Source organism: Serinus canaria, chromosome 1A (assembly GCF_022539315.1).
Source record: "Serinus canaria isolate serCan28SL12 chromosome 1A, serCan2020, whole genome shotgun sequence".
Classification (NCBI taxonomy): Eukaryota; Metazoa; Chordata; class Aves; order Passeriformes; family Fringillidae; genus Serinus; species Serinus canaria.
The window spans coordinates 1,139,238-1,158,607 of NC_066314.1; the positions used below are offsets into that span (position 1 = coordinate 1,139,238).

At 50.0% G+C, this 19,370-nt stretch overlaps 1 protein-coding gene across 1 annotated transcript; it reads left to right on the top strand.

Annotated features, from left to right (window-relative positions):
- Positions 1–3,670: 3,670 nt before the first annotated feature.
- Positions 3,671–17,771, top strand: ANKRD16 (ankyrin repeat domain 16). The gene is given in 9 exon segments (XM_018922375.3): positions 3,671–3,716; positions 5,950–6,291; positions 7,331–7,551; positions 11,237–11,279; positions 12,067–12,175; positions 13,155–13,316; positions 16,337–16,415; positions 17,586–17,672; positions 17,675–17,771. Coding segments are annotated over 8 exon segments (1,104 nt in total). The 5' UTR covers positions 3,671–3,716; positions 5,950–5,959; the 3' UTR covers positions 17,746–17,771.
- The last annotated feature ends 1,599 nt before the right edge of the window (positions 17,772–19,370 follow it).

A 19,370-nucleotide genomic window follows, 5' to 3' on the forward strand; every position in this document is an offset into this window, starting at 1 on the left:
TATAAGATTGATAATACATGACTATGAATATATTGATAATATATGGATCTATGAATATTGATGAATATATGAATTGCATAATATATTTCTATAATTACAACAATATAATTAATTGTATAATATATAATATTTCATATTAAATATAAATTAGATAATAAATATAAATAACATAATATATATAAATAATATATCTATAATCTAGTAACACTATAATACAGTCATTGTCTTTCATATTTATGCATTGGCTTTTACAAGTTATTATTAACCACAACAGTTTTAATATAATGCAATTTATAATCCCTTTTAACTGCTTTTAAAATAGAATATCATCTGTCAGCTTTATATACACTATTTGGTTTATATAAATGGTAATAAAATAAATATATTATAGCTTAGGTCTTCACATACTATTAGAACAGAAACTATGTCATTAAATTTAATTAAAAATTAATTAAATTTAATTTAAATTTAAATAAAATTAGATTGAATGCTTTTGTTTACCTAACTAACTCAGAGAAAAAGCATAAAATAACTATGTTAATTGAATATATTTGTGGACTGTCTTATCTAAATGTTAATACATCAATAACAAGAACCAAGACACCCAGAAAAAAAATTCCTACTAACTCTGCAGTTATCAAGAAGTGTCAAAATAAAACAGAACCTCAAGAAAAAATAAAACAAATAAAATAAAATAACATGCAGACAAGTCAAAGGTCAAAACCAAGAAAATGAATTCCCATAACTTATAAACTCACAAATATATATATTAAGAATATATAAATAATATATACAATAATATATACAATATATAACATTATATATGGTTTTGTATATTGTATATTATGTTATTTATATAATATATATATTATATTATATAACATATAATATATACAATATATAACATTATATATTGTTTTATATTATATATTATATTATTTATATATATATATATTATATTATTATATATTATTTAACATTGAAATATATATAATCCTCATAATGTGCCTTTAACCAATGTAATAAAGATACAGAAGAAAATTATTTAAGCTCATGGTGTGATTTTGGCAATTTGCACTAGGTATAGGTAGAAGAAGAAATAAATAAAAATTAAGAAACCAGAATTAAATAGTAAATAAAATAAAAATAAAATTTTAGAAATGAAATTAAATTTAATGGAGTGAAATGAAACGACAAGCTCACTTTGCCAAGGAGGAAATGGGTTAAGAAAACTCTTTTTCAGGGAATTTATGGACTCCTTTTATCCCTTATTAAACTTTTAGCAATTTGTTCCTTGTTCCTCACAGCCCGGATCCGACACTCAGCCACCCAAACTGGGCCTTTCCCAGCTGGGATCCTTCCCTACCCAGGAAATTTAACCCATCTGCAGCTAAAAATCCCTCCTGGGAATTATTCCCCTAAAATCACCCAACCTTACCTGGAACAGACACAAACTCCTCTCCCTGGCCACCAACAAAGCCCCAAAAATGCAATTTTTTCCCCCAAAGAGCCCGAAGCCAGCAGGAATGGCTGTCACAGGAGGAGCTCCCTCCTGCCAGCGCAGCAGTTTCACTTTTGCTTCCTTTAATTTATTTATTTCTCTCTAACAGGCCGGCAGCAGCCTCAGAAATTCTCTGTTTTCCTTTCAGGGCAGGATCCAAGGATCAGCCTGGTTATTCCTTGGGATCATTTTAGGGGTTTTTTTCCCAACCTGGATGATTTTATGGATGTGCTGCTCCCTCCTTTTCAGCTCAGCAGAGTTAAAACCACTCAGCTCCCTGGGGAGGCTCGTTCCCAACATCCCAATTTCCTCAAAATATAGGAAATGAGGCAAATAAAAGGGAAAAAAAACAAGCCAAGAGACTCCTGAGGCTTTTAGGAATGTGCTGAGGGAATTTGGGGCTGGATTTGATGATCTTTTCCAACTGAAATCATCCCAGCATTCTACTTAAAAATGGAATTTCTCAGGTTTCACTTGCATCCCTGTTTTTTCCCAATTTCCCCTGTGGCTTCCAATGGCAGCCAGGAGAGGACAAAATTCCAGCTGGGAAATCAAAGGATCAGAGGGTGGAGGGGGAAGCTCCAGAGGGATGAGAAATATTTGGAATTTGGAGCAGAGGGAGTGGAGCATGTCCTGTTTTCCCCCAGAAGTCCTTCCAAACCCTTTTCCCAAATGGAGCATGGACCTCACCAGAGGGTCCCTATTTCAGCCCCTAATCCCAGATCCGTGCCAACCCCCCAATCCCAAGGATTCCCCCATTCCCAAGGGTCCCCTCAAATCCCAAGGGTTCCCCCATTCCCAAGGGTCCCCTCAGTTCCAAAGGAGGTACCATCAGTTTCCCAAGGGGGGTTCACATCAAATCCCAAGCGGTCCCTCAGTTCCCAAGCGTGCTCATCATCAAATCACAAGGGTTTCCAACATTCCAAAGGTCCCGAAAATTCCACAAGGGTTTCGCCCCATTCCCAAGGGTCCCTCAAATCCCAAGGGTCTACTATCAAATCCCAAGGTCCCTCAGTCCAAGGAGTCCCCAAGTCCCAAGGTTCCCCATTCCCAAGGGTCCCATAAATCCCAGGGTCCCCTCAGTCCCAGGCTTCACAATTCAAGGGTACCCTAAATCCCAAGGTCCTCAAATCCAGAAGGTTCCCCTTCCCAAGGGTCCCTCAATTTCCAAGGATCCCCCATTCCCAAGGTCATTCAGTTCCCAAGGATTCCCCATTCCAAGGCGTCCCCTCATATACCAAGGGTTCCCAGTCACAATCCCCGAAAACCAAGGAATTAAAGGATTACCCATTTCAGGGTCCCCTCAAATCCCAAGGATTCCCCCATTCCCAAGGGTCCCCTCAAATCCCAAGGATTCCCCCATTCCCAAGGGTCCCCTCAAATCCCAAGGGTTCCCCCATTCCCAAGGATCCCCTCAGTTCCCAAGGGTCCCCTCAAATCCCAAGTGTGCCCTCAGTGCCAACCCCCCAATTCCAAGGATTCCCTCATTCCCAAGGAATTCCCTTTTAACCCCTTCTCAGCCAAGAGCCCCCCCCCCCGTTCACTCCCCCACCCTGTTACCCCTCATTCCCAATCTCTCAATTCCAAAGATTTCCCCTTTTCCAAGGGTCCCCTCACGCCGAAGGAGCCCCCATTCCCAAGGTCCCCTCAACGTCCAAGCACCTCCGCAGTGCCAAAACCCCCTTCAATACCAAGTTCCCCCTCATTTCCAAGGGCGCCCTCATTCCCAAACCCTCAATTCCAAGGATTCCCCCATTTCCAATGGCGCCCCCAATCCCAAATGCGCCTCTATTCCCAAACTCCCCCTCAAAGACAAAGGTCCGCCGCAGTGCCAAAAGCCCTTTGAATATCAATTCCCCGCCTTTGCCAAGGGTCCCCTCAGTGCCAATCCCTCAGTTCCAAGGATTCCCTAATTCCCAAGGGCTCCGCATTCCCAAAGAAACCCCATTTCCAAGGAAACCCCTTCCCTGCCCCCCCCACGTTGCCCAGAAATGGTCGCGCCCTCCTTCCCCGGCCTCACCCGCTCCCGGCGCTCACGGCCCCGCGCGATCCGCCGACCCCGCCTCCTCCCCGCTGTCCAATCAGAGGCCAGATCAGCGCCCAGCACTGTCCAATGGCGCGGCACTTCCTGGTTGGGCGGGGTTTATTCACCTCTCCCTTTGCGGTGACGTCAGTCTCTCCGCGAGTGACGTCACGAGTGCTTCGCGGCGCGCGGGTGGGTTGGAAAAACCGGGAATTTTCCCGCGGGAATTGCGCGGCCTGGGATGAGCTGGGGAGGAAATAGGGGAGGGATCCCGGCCTGCAAGAGCGGCCCTTCCCGGGAGCTCCGAAGGGAACAGGAATTTCTGTTTTTTTCCTGAGGAAAAAAGGAATTTTTTTGGTTTTTTTTTCCTGAGGAAGAAGCGAATTTCCCGTTCTTTTGGGAGAGAAAAGGGAATTGCTGCTTTTCCTGGAGGAGGGGTTGGTGTCTGGCTATCCGCAGGGAAAAGGAAGTTTTTCGTTTTCCAGAGGACAAAGAGGATTTCGGGTTTTTCTGAGTGAAAAAGAAAATTTATGTATTTCCAGCTGCTTTCTGGCTTTCCTAAGAGGATCAGGAATTTTCGAGTTTTCCCAGAGGGAGTGGGAATTTCTGTGTTACCAGAGGGAGAGGCTGGTTTCTTATTTTCCTGAGGGAAAATGGAAATTCCTGGTTTTCCTGAGGGAGAAACCCATTCCTCGTTTTCCATATGAAAAAGCAAAATTCTCTTTTTCCGTATGGAGTGGCTAATTCCTTGTTTTCTCAAGGAAAAAGGAAGTTCCTGGTTTTCCTAAAGGAAGAGGGAATTTCATGGCGGATCCTGGTTTTCCTGAGTAAAAAGAAATTGCCTGCTTTTCCCTGAGAAAAAAGAGAATTTCAGGATTTGCTGAGGGAGACTCTAATTTCTGTTTTTCCTAAGGGAAAAAAGAAATTTCTTCTTGCCTAAAGGAGATGCTGCTTTCCTGTTTTCCTGAGGGAAAGGCTGATTTCTGACTTCCCAGAGGGAAACTGAATTTCTGTTTTTCCTAAGGGAAAGGTCAGATCCTGGATTTCCTAAGCAAAAGAAAATCCTGTTTTCTGAAGGGAGAGACCAGATCCTAATTTTCCCAAGGAAAAATGGAATTTTTGCTTTTACTGAGGGGTGACTGCTTCCTGAATTTCAGAGGGAGAGGAAAATTCCTGCTTTTCCTGAAGGAGAGGCCAGATCCTGGTTTTCTGAAGTGCAATTTTTAATTATCCAGAGGGAGAAGGAAATTCCTGCTCATCCTGAGGGAGAGGCTGGTTCAGGGATTTCCTGAGGGAAAAATTCCCATTTTTCTGGAGGAAGGCACCAGGCCCTACTTCTCCTGAGGGAAAACCTCATTCCTGCTTATCCCAGCCACCCAAACTAACCAGGATATTCCCAAAATCCTGATTTTTTTACCTTTTTCCCCTCTGGCCTGGCTCCAAGGTGGAGCAGGTGAGGCCGTGGTGACTCCTGAAGTTGGTCCAGGAGGGAAACCTGGATGTGCTGTGGGTTTTGTGGATTTCTGAGGGAAAAATTCCCATGTTTCTGGGAGTAGACTCCAGGTTCTGCTTCTCCTGAGGGAAAACCTAAGGATTTGTGGATTTTCTGAGGGAAAAAAATTCCCATTTTTCTAGAAGTTGACACTTGGCTCTGCTTCTCCTGAGGGAAAACCTCATTCCTGCTTGTCCCAACCACCCAAACCAACCACAATATCCCCCAAAATCCTGATTTTTTACCTTTTTCCCCTCTGGCCTGGCTCCATGGCAGAGCAGGAGAGGCCGTGGCAGCTCCTGAGGCTGCTCCAGAAGGGAAACCTGGATGTGCTGTGGGATTTGTGGATTTCCTGAGGGAAAAATTCCCATTTTTCTGGAAACAGACACCAGGCTCTGCTTCTCCTGAGGGAAAACCTCATTCCTGCTTATCCCAACCACCCAAACTAACTGCAATATCCCCCAAAATCCTGAGTTTTTTGGCCCTTTTCCCCTCAGGCCCGGCTCCATGGCAGAGCAAGAGAGGCTGTGGCAGCGCGAGCAGGAAGGAAACCTGGATATGCTGTGGGATTTGTGGATTTTCTGAGGGAAAAATTCCCATTTTTCTGGAAGCAGACACTGGTTTATGCTTCTCCTGAGAAAAAAATCTTATTCCTGGTTATCCCAACCTGCAGACCAACCACAATATCCCCCCAAATCCCCTTAGGCCCGGCTCCATGGCAGAGCAGGAGAGGCCATGGCAGCTCCTGAGGCTGCTCCAGGAGGTAAACCTGGATGTGCTGTGGGATTTCCTGAGGGAAAAATTCCCTTTTTTCTGGAAGAAGGCACCAGGCACTGCTTCTCCTGAGGGAAAACCTCCTTCCTGCTTATCCCAAAGCCCCAAACCAACCTCAATATCCCCAAAAATCCTGATTTTTTCCTCTGTTCCCCTCAGGCCCGGCTCCATGACAGAGCAGGAGAGGCTGCGGCGGCTCCTGCGCCTGGTCCAGGAGGGAAACCTGGCTCTCCTCCGGGATGAGCTGAGGCCAGATGAGGTTCCAGAGGCTCCCAGCTGGCGCTGGGGACGTTTGGGAGATTCCCTGCTGCACCACGCAGCTCGCTCGGGGCACCGGGACGTGCTGGAATTCCTGGTCCAGGAGATCGGGATGGACATGGAGGTGGCCAATGGGGACTACAAGAGACCCCTCCATGAGGCTGCTTCCATGGGACACTGGGAATGTGTGTCCTTCCTCCTGGAGAGAGGGGCGAGTGTGGACTGCTTGAAAAAGGCTGACTGGTAGGTGCTGGGATTTGGGGTTGGGTGGGGAAGGTGGGAATGTGGCTGCTGGAGGCAGTGTTTGGGATTGTGGAATGGATGGGAAGGAGCTTAAGGATCATCCAGGGCCATCTGGGACACCTCCCAGTGTCCCAGGCTGCTCCAGCCCCAGTGTCCAGCCTGGCCTGGGACACTGCAGGGATGCAGGGGCAGCCCCAGCTGCTCTGGCAGTTCCAGCCCAGGCAGGAATTCCTCATTGCCCAGATCCCATCCATGCCTGCCCTCTGGCACTGGGAGCCATTCCCTGGCTCCTGTCCCTGCAGGCCTTGTCCCCAGTCCCTCTGCAGCTCTCCTGGAGCCCCTCCAGGCCCTGGAATGTGCTGGAAGCTCTCCCTGGAGCCTTCTCCTCTCCAGGTGAGCACCCCCAGCTCTCCCAGGCTGGCTCCAGCCCTGGAGCAGCTCCATGAATTCCTCTGGGTTTGCTCCAGCAGCTCCAGGTCCTTATATTGGAATCCCAGAGCTGGACTCCATGTGGGATCCCCTGAGTGGAGCAGAGAAGGCAGAATTCCCTTCCCCTGCTGCCCACACTGTGGATCCAGTTGGATTTTTGGGAGAAATTCCAGCCCTATCCCTGCTTTCCCCCCGTTTCTCCTAAAAGCTGTAAATTACTGCTCCACTCTTCCCTTAGGGATGGGGATTTCTGGAAAAAGAAAACAATGATTCTCCTCTGCTCCCAGATGAAAGCCTGGGAAGGTCCTTTGGAGCTGAACTGCCACAAGTCCAAAGGCAGCATTCCAGAGCTGAAATTGAGGCATTGCCAGCCTGGAGCTGAGGCCAAGATTCCATGAGCCTGGATTTGTGTGGCCGTGCTCTTCCACCCATGGATTAACACCAGGGAGCTCTGTGCTTCCTAAGGCATAGCCTAACCTTTGGAAAAAATCTCATTTGCCTTAAAAATACAGAATGCTCTGAGGGACTGCATGGAAAAGGAGCTGGGATATTCCCACCTGAATCAGATTTATTGTGCCAGGTTATTTCATTTCCCTGGATCTTCTTCCAGGACTCCCCTGATGATGGCTTGCACCAGGAAAAACTTGGATGTGATCAAAACCCTGGTGGAGCACGGAGCCAACCCGTTGTTGAGGAACAAGGATGGCTGGAATTGCTTCCACATTGCCAGCAGGGAAGGGCATCCCGAGGTGCTCCACTACCTCCTGGATGTGTCCCCAAGCTGCTGGGACATGGAGAGCACCACGGGGAGAACTCCTCTGCACACAGCAGGTACGGCAGGGGTGGATCCAGGGAAACCTCTGGAATCTCACCAGCCTCAGATCATTCCATAGCAGAGCCAGGTTTCCCTCCTGGACCAGCCTCAGGAGCTGCCATGGCCTCTCCTGTTCCCCCCTGGAGCCAGGCCTGAGGGGAAAGGGGCAAAAAAATCAGGATTTTGGGGGGATATCCTGGTTAGTTTGGGGGTTGGGATAAGCAGGAAGGAGGTTTTCTCTCAGGAGAAGCAGAGCCTGGTGCCCCCTTCCAGAAAAATGGGAATTTTTCCGTCAGGAAATCCCACAGCACATCCAGGTTTCCCTTCTGGACCAGCCTCAGGAGCTGCCATGGCCTCTCCTGTTCCACAGGCCTGAGGGGAAAGGGGGAAAAAAATGGGAATTTTGTGGGATATCCTGGTTGGTTTGGGGGTTGGGATAACCAGGAAGGAGGTTTTCCCTCAGGAGAATCAGAACCAAGTGCCTACTTCAGAAAAATTGGAATTTTTCCTTCAGGAAATCCACAAATCATTAGGTTTTCCCTCAGGAGAAGCAGAGCCTGGTGCCCACTTCCAGAAAAATGGGAATTTTCCCCTCAGAAAATCCACAAATCCTACAGCATATCCAGGTTTCCCTGCTGGACCAGTATCAGGAGCTGCCACCTCCTCTCCTGCTCCGCCATGGAGCTGGGCCTGAGGGGAAAAGGGCCAAAAAATCAGGATTTTGGGGGATATTGTGCTTGATTTGGGGTATTGGGATAAGCAGGAATGAGGTTTTCCCTCAGGAGAAACAGAGCCTGGTGCCTACTTCCAGAAAAATGGGAATTTTTTCCCTCAGGAAATCCACAAATCCCACAGCATATCCAGGTTTCCCTGCTGGACCAGTATCAGGAGCTGCCACCTCCTCTCCTGCTTTGCCATGGAGCCGGGCCTGAGGGGAAAAGGGCCAAAAAATCAGGATTTTGGGGGATATCCTGGTTGGTTTGGGGCATTGGGATAAGCAGGAATGAGGTTTTCCCTCAGGAGAAGCAGAGGCTGATGTCTGCTTCCAGAAAAATGGGAATTTATCCCTCAGGAATTCCAGAAATCCGGCCTCTTGGAATTCTTGGGATCCTTGGATCGAGTTCATCTCTCCCTGGCACAGGTTGATCTGAGCTCCCTTGGAATATGGATATGCTTTTCCTTGCTGGTGTGAAAAGCTCCCCAGCTCCAAGCACATCTTGGCATTTGGAATTCCTGAAAGCAGCAGAGCTGCTCAGAGGAACTTTTTGGGATCTGCCTGGGGATGGATTTCCTTATCACAGCCTCAGGCTGGGCCTGGGGAGGTTCAGGTGGGATATTGGGAAAATTCCTTCCTGGAAAGGGTTGTAAGCATTGGGATGAGCTGCCCAGGGCAAGGGTTGAGTCCCCATTCCTGGAAGAATTTAAAATCCTTGTGGATGTGGCACTTGGGGACATGGGGCAGTGGTGGCTTTGGCAGTGCTGGGAATGGTTGGGCTCAGCCACTTTCCCAACCAAAATGGTTCCCTGATTCCAATAATAAACTCCAAATTATGGAGTCCCCTTGTTCTCGTGCCATGGTGAGAATTCCAGAGGGCCTTTCTGTGAAGGGGAGGGACAATCCCTGCTGGGAACACACAGGAGCTGTTGTTGCAGCCCACCATGTCCAGTTCCCTTTCCCTGCCCTTTTCCTTGCTTTTAGGGGAGATTTAAAGGGAATGGGCAGGGTGAGGAATCCCAGCCATCCTCAGGATTGTTGGGAAGCACAAGAGGGCTCAGACCACATCCAGAGTGGGAATCAGGCTGTGTATTCCAGCTCTCAGCAGCAGAGATGAGCCCTGGTTACCCAAACTCCTTTCCCAAAGAATTTAATTGGGATTGACTCCCTGGAAAAACCCGAGGTGTAGGGAGGAGCCCCTGCTGTGCTGTCACTCCCGTGGCTTTTCCAGCCCTTGCTCTGTCACTCCTGGCTCATCAGCAGTGACAATTCCAGCCCTTGGGCACCACTGTGTCCTTGTGCTCGACCTGGGAATGGAAAAGCAGGGAATGAGTTGTTGGTGGGATCACAGCAGGTTGCCTGAAGTGGCTGATCCCGATTTTTTTTTATGCTCTCCCATCCCTGCCCAGTTCAGGGTGTTGTTTCCATGGAGCTGGCAGTTCCTCTCCCAGCAGGAGGTGGATGTTGGGTTGGGATCTGGGACCCGAGGGGCTGGGACAGGGGCAGGAGCAGGGTGAGCTCTGGGATTTGGGATTATCCTGTGGGAAGGGGGGAATTCTGGCCTTGGGCCGAAGTCATCTCCCTGCCTCGGGATATGGGAATACAATTGGGATCCAGCACCTGGATTCTGCTTCCTGGAGGTGTCTACACCTGTGTTTTCTTTGGCAGAGCCACCAGTCCACAATTTGGGTGGATTTCTGGAATTTCCTGATCCAGCCAGACCCTGGAGCAGCAGCTGGAGTGGGAGTGACTGGGAATGGGGAAGGGCTGGAATTATGGAATTAGGGAATTAGGACTTAACCCCCCAGTGCAATTTGATCCCAAACTGCTGCTCCCTGAAATCCCCACACTTATCCCAGGGGATATTCCCAGTTCCCAAGGCAGGAGCAGGGGTGGGGGACTGGAGATGGTGTTGGAGCTGCTGGGGGGAAATCATGTCAGGACCAGCTGCCTTTTCCATGGGTTTCCATGGATTTCCATCCCAGGGGAGTGGATTTGAGCACATTAACCCGTGACCAGGCCAGCTGCCTTCCTGAAGGGTCATTTTCTCCCTCCTGCAATTATATTTTATATTAATAAGGTTTGATTCCTTCAGCTTTGTTGCTTCTTCTGTCCCGAGGGAAGAAAGCTGGGAAGAGGTAATTAGAGGATGTGGAATGCAGCAGAGGATCCCAGCTGTCCCGAGTCTCTGTTCCCCATAAAAGATGGAATTGTGAGGGATTTTTCTTCCCATGACTTGGGTTTAACAGGCAGGGAGCAGGAGCAAAGAGGCAAAATCTGGGAATCCCTCACTGGGATTCTAGCTGAAAGTTGTTCCTGGGAGCACACATTTCCCAGGAGCCATTTTTCCATCACCTGGTGGAGCAGCTCCAGCCTTGGTTTGATATTATTTTTCTCTTGAATGTGTTCCATTTGTTTTGCAAAATGACCTGCAGGGAAAAAGAAAAAAAAAAAAAAGATGGCTCAAAGCTGTGTGAAGTGAAATGATTAAAAAAATCAAGAAAAAATGGAATATTTCAGTGCCTCGGTTCAAATCCTCCCCCTCTGTTGTTGTGTTCTCTCTGAGATGGGTGAGGATGATGAGGTGGGAGTGGCTGAGGAGGGCTGGGAGTGTTTTCCAGCATTTCCCCAGCTCCCTGCTCTGTGTTCCTTTTGCTTCTCCCAGATCCCAATTCAGGAATGAACAAATAATTGGGAGAAACCCTCTTTGTTCCAGCTGAATTCTGTGGCAGATGGAGCCAGGCAGTGCCCATTCCATCCCTTTTCCCTGCTTTACCTCACATTTCCCAATGGGATCAGAGGATCAGAGGAAGGGAAGCCTTTTTTTTTTTAATCCCACCAAAAAAATTGATGGGAATAAAGCCCCTTGGAGCCCCTTCCCTCATCCCAAAAGGATCAGCAAACCGAGCATGCCTCCCTGTAGGAGCACAATGCCACAAACCCACTCTAATTCCATGTTTTTCCTGGTTTTTCCCATCTTTTCCCAGCGATGCATGGCTGTTCCCAGGCTGTGGAGCTGCTCCTGGAACGGTAAGCAGGCTCCTTCCAGCTTTTCCAGCTTTTTCTCCCCCAGCTGCCAGGATTTGGACACAAAGGGTGCTTGTGCTGTTCCAGTGGGGAAGCACAGCACAGCTGCCCTGCCCTCCATCCCGAGGCTGGCTCCTCGTGCTCCAGGTTTTTCCCAGCTGGGAAAGAGACAAGGATTCCCTGGGGATGGGCTCCCTCTTGGTTGTGACACAAATCCCAGTTATGTAACACAGCCCTGGCTTTGTTTTCCCTGCTGATTCATTCCCAGTGTGACAACAACCAAAGCAGCTTCCCTAGGCTGGGTTTATCCTTATTTTCCTGGGAAATTGCTGGGAAGTGGCTTTAAAGCAGCTCTGTTCCCTTCCTCTGTTCTCCCTTCCCAGAGCTGGAGCAGCTTTCCCTGGGAATGACAGCTCATCCCAACCTGTCCATGCTTGGCCCAGCATAAACAGCTCTGTGATCTAAGCCAGGCTTTAATTCAGTTTTCTCTCGTTTCACTGGAGTTTAACCTGAATGAGATTGGTGGACTCTGATTTTGTATGTCATTCCATGAGGATCTGGTTATTCCCTGCTTCCAGGGCATTCCTTGTCCCTTCTGGAAACCCTCTGGTCAGGAAAAAAGGGGATTATAAACAGTCTGCAGAGCCCAAATGAGCTGAACCAGATCTCTGATCCCAAAAAAACCCCACAAATCATTCAATTTTCAGTCCCAGCTGCTGAGAGTCTCCCTCCATGAGGATTTTGGAGCTGCCCACAACTCTCTGCTGGTTTTTCCTCCTCTCACTTCCAGGTGCCAGTACAAACCTGACAGCAGGGACAGCTGTGGGGTCACTCCCTTCATGGATGCTCTCCAGAACGGGCACGTTGGCATCGCCCGGCTGCTCCTGGAGAAACACCAGGTGGGTGCCAGAATTCCCCACTGCCTCCTCCAGGAGCTGAGCCAGGGCTGCCAGGACAGGTGAGCCACGTGTTCATCCTGACTGGAGCGTAAGGAAGCAAACTCCCAAACTGTAAAGAGAGAAATTGTGTAAGAAGGCAAATCCCCCCTGGAGATGAGAAGGATTTGGCTGAGTGAGGTTGGCAGGAATCAGCTCCTGAGGCAGGAATCATGGAATGGTTTGGCTTGGAAGGACCTTAAAGACCATCTCATTCCACCCCTGCCACGGGCAGGGACACCTTCCCTTATCCAAGGGGATTCCAAGCCCTGTCCAGCCTGGCCCTGGACACTGCCAGGGACCCAGGGGCAGCCACAGCTTTCCTGGTAAATGTGTCCCCAGAGCTGGTGGAGTGGGATGGTGACACCAGGCAGTGGACAGGAGGGGACAGGACATTCCCAGTGCTCCAGGGGCAGCTGTGGCAGAGCCAAAAGCAGCTCTTGGAATGCCAGGACTCGGCATGGAGGCTCCAGTGGCTGTGGATAACATAGAAATGTCCATCCATGAATTAGCCAGAGCTCCTCCCTGCCATCCCTCTCTCCTGGCAGCTCCTGCTCCTGTGCTGGTTCCCAAAAATCTCTGATTTCCTCCAGGGAATGCCATTAGAGCCAATTGTGCACAGCAGGAACCAGACCACTGCAATCAATCATTTATTGATGATTGATTGCTGGTTGATCCCAGCTAGCTGAGGCCCCCTCATGGCTCATTCTCCCAGAGCTGTTGGTCAGATCCTGGATTTCCTAAGGAAAAGGAAATCCTGTTTTCTGGATTGGGAAGTTTGGGAAGTTTGTTGTGGTTTTAACCTCACATTCCAGGCACTGAGGGTGGGAGAGGTGGGGAACCTCGTGGATGTTTCCTGGTGGTGCCAGTGCCTCCTGAGGGTGCTGATCTCATTTGGGATGAGTGCACTTTGTGTTATGTCCATGATTTTCCTTAATTGCAGGCCTGTCCCACAGCTGTGGATGCCCTGGGTGCTCAGGCCCTGCACAGGGCAGCTGTGACAGCCCAGGATGGCTCCATCCAGTTCCTGGTGTCTGAGCTGGGTGTGGATGTCAATGGCAGAGCGACGTCCCTGCAGCTGCCAGCCCTGCACTACGCAGCCAAGGTTTGTCCCTGCTCCCAAATTCCCTTGGAAAAGCCTGTGCCAGGCACCTTAACCAGGCTGGATCAGGTGCTGGCCACCATGGAGGATTTGCCTTCCTGGCTCATCCTCTGCCTCTGTCCATCTGCTCCTGACCAGTCCCATTCCCTGTTTTCTAGGCATCAAACAAAATGTGGGCCAGCAGGGTGAGGGTGGGATTCTCCTGCTGTGCTCTGGTGAGATCCCATCTGGAGCACCAGATCCCAGGCCTGGGGCCAACAGCAGCAGCACCTGGAGCTGCTGGAGAGTCCAGAGAAATCCAAGGAGCTGGATCCCCTCTGCTCTGGAGGCTGGGAGAGCTGGGGGTGCTCACCTGGAGAGGAGAAGGCTCCAGGGAGAGCTTCCAGCACATTCCAGGGCCTGCAGGGGCTCCAGGAGAGCTGCAGAGGGACTGGGGACAAGGCCTGCAGGGACAGGAGCCAGGGAATGGCTCCCAGTGCCAGAGGGCAGGCATGGATGGGATCTGGGCAATGAGGAATTCCTGCCTGGGCTGGAACTGCCAGAGCAGCTGGGGCTGCCCCTGCATCCCTGCAGTGTCCCAGGCCAGGCTGGACACTGGGATGGAGCAGGCTGGGACACTGGGAGGTGGTCCCTGCCATGGCAGGAGTGGCACTGGAAGGGCTTTGAGGTCCTTCCCACCCCTGGAATTCCATGTTTGTGTCCAGCTGCCTGCAGAGAAGGGATAGGAGATGTCCAGAAGTGGGAAAGGAGAGCTGGGAAGGTGGGGGAAGCTCCCACAATTTTATCAGTGTCCTTCACACCAGAGTTGTTTTGAATTCCAGAACTATTGGAGCTTTCTCCTCCTCCCAGCCCATGTGGGGAGCAGAGCTGTGGGTCCTGCAGCATTCCCTGGGAATGCAGAGCAGAGCCCAAAACTTCCCTGCTGAGCAGGATCCCTCCTGGGATCCAGCTGGCAGCGTGGGAATGTCCCTGCTCAGATCCAGGGATGTTAAAACCAGGATTTTAACAGCACTCTGAGCCTTGTAGTGGGAATTAAACCTCATCCCAGTGCCCTGCTCCTGCAAAACCATCCGTGCCACTCCCTGGGAATGCTGGCACCATCCAGCCATGCCACAAAGGAGCCCTTTCTCCCATTTTCCTGGCCTCCTGCTCCCAGAAACCACGTTCAAAGCCCTTCTGGTTGCCAAGGGTACGTTGAACAGCAAGGCTCTGGGGGGAATATAATGTGCTTTGGAGAAAATCCCAGCTCCTGGCTGATTTGGGAATGATTGGATGGGATTCTCTCCCTTCCCTCCCCAGGCTTGGTGTCACTTTGTATTTACAGCATCACTTGTTTGCCTGGTGGGTTGTGTTTTTATCTCCCTCTTTTCTTATTCTTTTGCATTTATAAACACATGAAAATCAAATTATTTTTTAAATTCAATTTGTTGCCAGGGCTGTGGCAGCTGCAGCAGTTCCTGGCTCAGTGGCTTTGCCATGGAATTGGGTTTGCAAGGAAATGGGAGCCCTGGGATCAGGGAAGATGCTGTGGAATCCTATGGGAATGGGGAAAAAGAGAGGGGAGGGAGGGATAAAAATAAGAGCTTTCCATTCCCAGGCTGCAGGACAAAGACTAATTAATGGCATTGAGGATGTAATTCCAAAATCAGGCGTGTTATTTAGGAAGAAAGGATTTATTTCTGGAAAAGCCTGTGTAGGGTAAAAGGAGGTGGGGGCTGTGCTGGGTTTTTCCCTGTGGAATTTGAAATTGGCTCCTGACAGAAGAAGGAGGGAGGACACAGTGGATTGTGGCTGGCTGGGTCTTCTCCCAGGGGATCACAAATCCTGGAGGAATCCTTTGAGAAATGCAAGTGCCTGAGGGAGGCAGATGAGCAACAGCCCAGATTAGCAACAGGTTCTGCTCCTGGAGCTGGAATAACCTTGGAAACATCAACTCCAGATCCCCTGGGAATTGGAGGGATTTGAAACTCAGAGTTGGAGAGACCTCAGAGCCCCTGCCAGGGCCTAAAGGGGCTCCAGGAGAGATACCTGGGATAAGGGATGGAGGGACAGGAGCCAGGGAATGGCTCCCAGTGCCAGAGGGCAGGCATGGATGGGATCTGGGCAATGAGGAATTCCTGCCTGGGCTGGAACTGCCAGAGCAGCTGGGGCTGCCCCTGCATCCCTGCAGTGTCCAAGGAAGGATTGGAGCAGCCTGGGATAGGGGAGGTGTCCCTGGAATGAGCTCTGAGGTCCCTTCCCACCCAAACTGCTCTGGGATCTGGGATTTGGGACACTCAGAATCCATCCCCAGGGATTTGGATGGAAAATGGGGAGAGAAAAGAGAGGAGAAGGGAAGGGAGACCCTTCATGGTTTCCTGAGATTCCAAGTGAAGCCCCTGGGTCCATGAATGTCTTGGGGAGGAGATGGATCCAATGTCAGCCTGGGAGAGCTGGGAATGTTCCTCTGGAGAAGGGAAGGATCCAGGGAGAGCTTCCAGCACATTCCAGGGCCTGGAGGGGCTCCAGGAGAGCGGCAGAGGGACTGGGGACAAGGCCTGCAGGGACAGGAGCCAGGGAATGGCTCCCAGTGCCAGAGGGCAGGCATGGATGGGATCTGGGCAATGAGGAATTCCTGCCTGGGCTGGAACTGCCAGAGCAGCTGGGGCTGCCCCTGCATCCCTGCAGTGTCCAAGGAAGGATTGGAGCACCCTGGGATAGGGGAGGTGTCCCTGCCTGTGGCTGGGTTGGAATTTAAGGATGATCTTTAAGGATTTTTTCCCACCCAAACCATGCTGGGATTTTAGGAAGCTGCCTGGTGGCAGCTTCTGGCCAATTCCCATGGGATGACAGGATTCCCAAGGGATAACAATTGCTACCTCATGGAGCTGATCTGAAGGCAGCTGAGCCCGATTTCCACCTGCTCCAAGATCCTCTGGAGCTCCTGGTGCCCTCAGACCTGCCCAGGACAGGGCAGATCTGTGCAGTCCCAGGTGAGGGATGGATCCAAGCACGGAGCTGATCCCAAATTCCACGTTCTGCAGGAAGGACATGGACACACCATCCAGACCCTGCTGTCCCTCGGTGCTGATCTCCAGGCCAAGGATGGGAAGGGCCGTTCTGGTGAGAATTCCAAGCTGCTTTTCCAAGCTTTACGTGACACCAAGAGCTTCCATAAGCACATCCCAACCTCAGCATGCAGGGAGATGCCAAATCCATGGATACATTTGCTCTGGGAGCAGTGTGAGGGATCATCCCAAGGTTTTTTTTGGGCATTTTGACTTCCCTGGCTTTCAATTTTCTGGCATTTCTGCTGGGGCTTTTCCCTTGGGGGAAGAACAGAGACCCAAATTGGGAAATTCCTGCTTATTTTTCACCTGAGGAGCTCCAATGCTGCCTCTTCCCCATCAAATTTGGCCAGAATGATCCTGCTGGAAGCAGGTTGGATGGACAAACACAAGGATTGAGCTCTCCAGCCTTGATTCCTCAGCAAACAGCCTGGAAATGGCTGATGAGCAAATAATACCAGAGAGCTGGCACGGAAATGGAGTTGCTATAGCGATGCCTGAGAGTCGGCATTCCCAGCGGGAAAGGCTCAGGCAGCTCTTGCATCAGCATCTCCCAAAAAAACCAAAATTAAAAATTAAAATAAAAAAAAAAGACAAATTTGTTTCAGCCATTGCCAAAATTGGCAAATTCCCCAGCCCTGGGGTTTGGTTAAAGCCATGTTCTAGCAGTGCCATCTCTCCCTCCGCCCCCTCAGTGACTAAATCCCAGCTCTGCTGAGCTCATCCAACCCTGGGATGTTTTTTCCTGTGGCTCCTCCTTGGCTGGCTTTGGGTCACTGCGTCCTTGGGAAGCTTCTCAACCACATCAGGATTACCCAGAGGGATCAGGATGCCTCCTTTGGATTAGATGGAAGGAAGATTTTTAACAGTGAGGGTGGGCAGCGGCTGGGCCGGAATTCCCAGAGCAGCTGGGGCTGCCCCTGGATCCCTGGCAGTGCCCAAGGCCAGGCTGGACATTGGGCTTGGAGCAGCCTGGGATGGTGGGAGGTGTCCTTGCCATGGCAGGAGGGTGGAACTGATGATCTTCAAGATCAGACTCAATGATCCCAAACTCAATCCTGCGATTCTATCCCAACCCAAAAACCCCAAACCACTCCATAATCCCACAGTGGCAAAAACCTCATTTTTCACCCTCCACCTATTGATTGCCACGGGAATGCTGTTTTCCTGTGAGGCAGGATGAGGCAGGGCCAGGAGGTGAGCCCAGGTCCTGTTGTGTCCCCAGCCCTGCACGTGGCCAGCGCCGGGCAGCGCGCGGGGGCCGCTGGGGTCCTGCTGCGGGCCGGGCTCCGCGACGTTCCCGATGCCACGGGAGGCTGGCCCAGCAGCTGGCCAGGAGCCCTGATGTCATCCAGCTCTTCCAGGGAACGCCAGGCAGCACCTGAAGAAGAGGAACCTGCTCCTTTTCCACATGGTACAGTGGTTATTCCTTCCTAGATTTAGGGAAACAGCTGATTAAAATCTCCAAGTTGATCCCCAAAGGGAGGAGTCTCTTGAAATTGAGGATCCACCAAATAGGGGACTTGCCCCAAAAAGAGAACCCCTTTCAATTGTATCTTCCACTAATGAGAGGACCCCCAAAATTAAGAAACCCCTGAAACAGAGGATCCTCCCCCATAAATGGAGGAACCCCCCTAATTGGGGAAATGCCCCCCAAATTGAGGACCCCTAAATGGAGCATCCCCCCCCAGACTGAAAACTCCCCAAATTGATGGATACCCTAAATAGAGGAACCCCCCAGGCTAAGGAGCCCACCAAAACTGAGGATCCCCCCAAACCTAGGTCTGTCCCCAAATAAAGACCCCCCATAAACCACATAAACTGGGGATTTTTACCCAAAATTGAGCAGAGGAGCCAAGCTTGGCATTTGGGAGTAGATTTAGGAGAAATGTTAAATAGCTTTATCTCAAAAGATAATGGAGTTGATGAGTCTGGGCTCTTCCTTGGGAGGGTGGAGAGGCCCTGGCACAGGTTTCCCAAAAAAAGTTGTGGCTGTCCCATCCCTGGAAGTGTCCAAGGCCAGGCTGGAGCAACCTGGGGTGGTGGAAGGTGCCCCTGCCCATTGGAATGAGATGATCTTTAAGGTCCCTTCCCACCCAAATGATCACATTCCTGTTCTGATGCATGGTTATGCATTTATTTGTTATATTTATTATATATTTATATTTTATTTTTTTCACCTCTTCCTGTGCAGCTCCCTGAAACAGAACCATCCCAGGGAAGTGCCACTTCCAGGGATCCTTGTGGCTTTTCCTGGGAATTTCCCCACCCTGGACATCCTCATGGAGAAGATCTACCGGGATCATGGATTTTCTAGCTCTTCATGGACCTGCTCTCCACTAATCCTTTAATTTGCAATTTAATTTTTATGTGACCTCTTTGGGTAGGTCAGAGACTCTTGAAGCTGCATCAGCCTTTTGAATCCTTTTTGTAGCCCACAGCTGATCCCAAAACCTGCAGGAATCTGTTGTGGGACCTCAGCCTTGTGAGGACATCAGGGATCTCTGGATCAGACTAAAAGAAGGAGGTGTTTTACCCCAGACTGGAAATGCTGGGCAATTCCCAGCACTGATGAACTTGAAATCCCAATAATCTGCTCTTGGCAGCCTGGAAAACCCAGCAAGGTAAGAGCAGCTGCAGCTGTTGGGTTTGTGCAGCTGGAATTATAAATTCCATCCCAAAGTGATGTGTCCTTGTCTGTCTGTGATGCCAAGAGTTAAAAACTGATGGAATTCTGCTTCTTTGAGGGTGGCAGATGTTAAATCAGGAAGGGAGTGAGGTAAGGTGTGCACCACGAGCCATGGTGCTCATGGCTGGGTTTGAGTGGGAAATTCCCACCTTGCTATCCCTGGAACAAGAATTCTGGATCAGCCCCTGGGTGGGTGAGGAAATGATTTTATTCCTTCAAAAGGAATAAAAAAGTTTAAAGGATTAAATTTAAAATTTAAGGATCTATGGATCCTGTGGAATAGCTGTGTCCTCCCAGTATTGCTGATGAGAAAAAACAGTG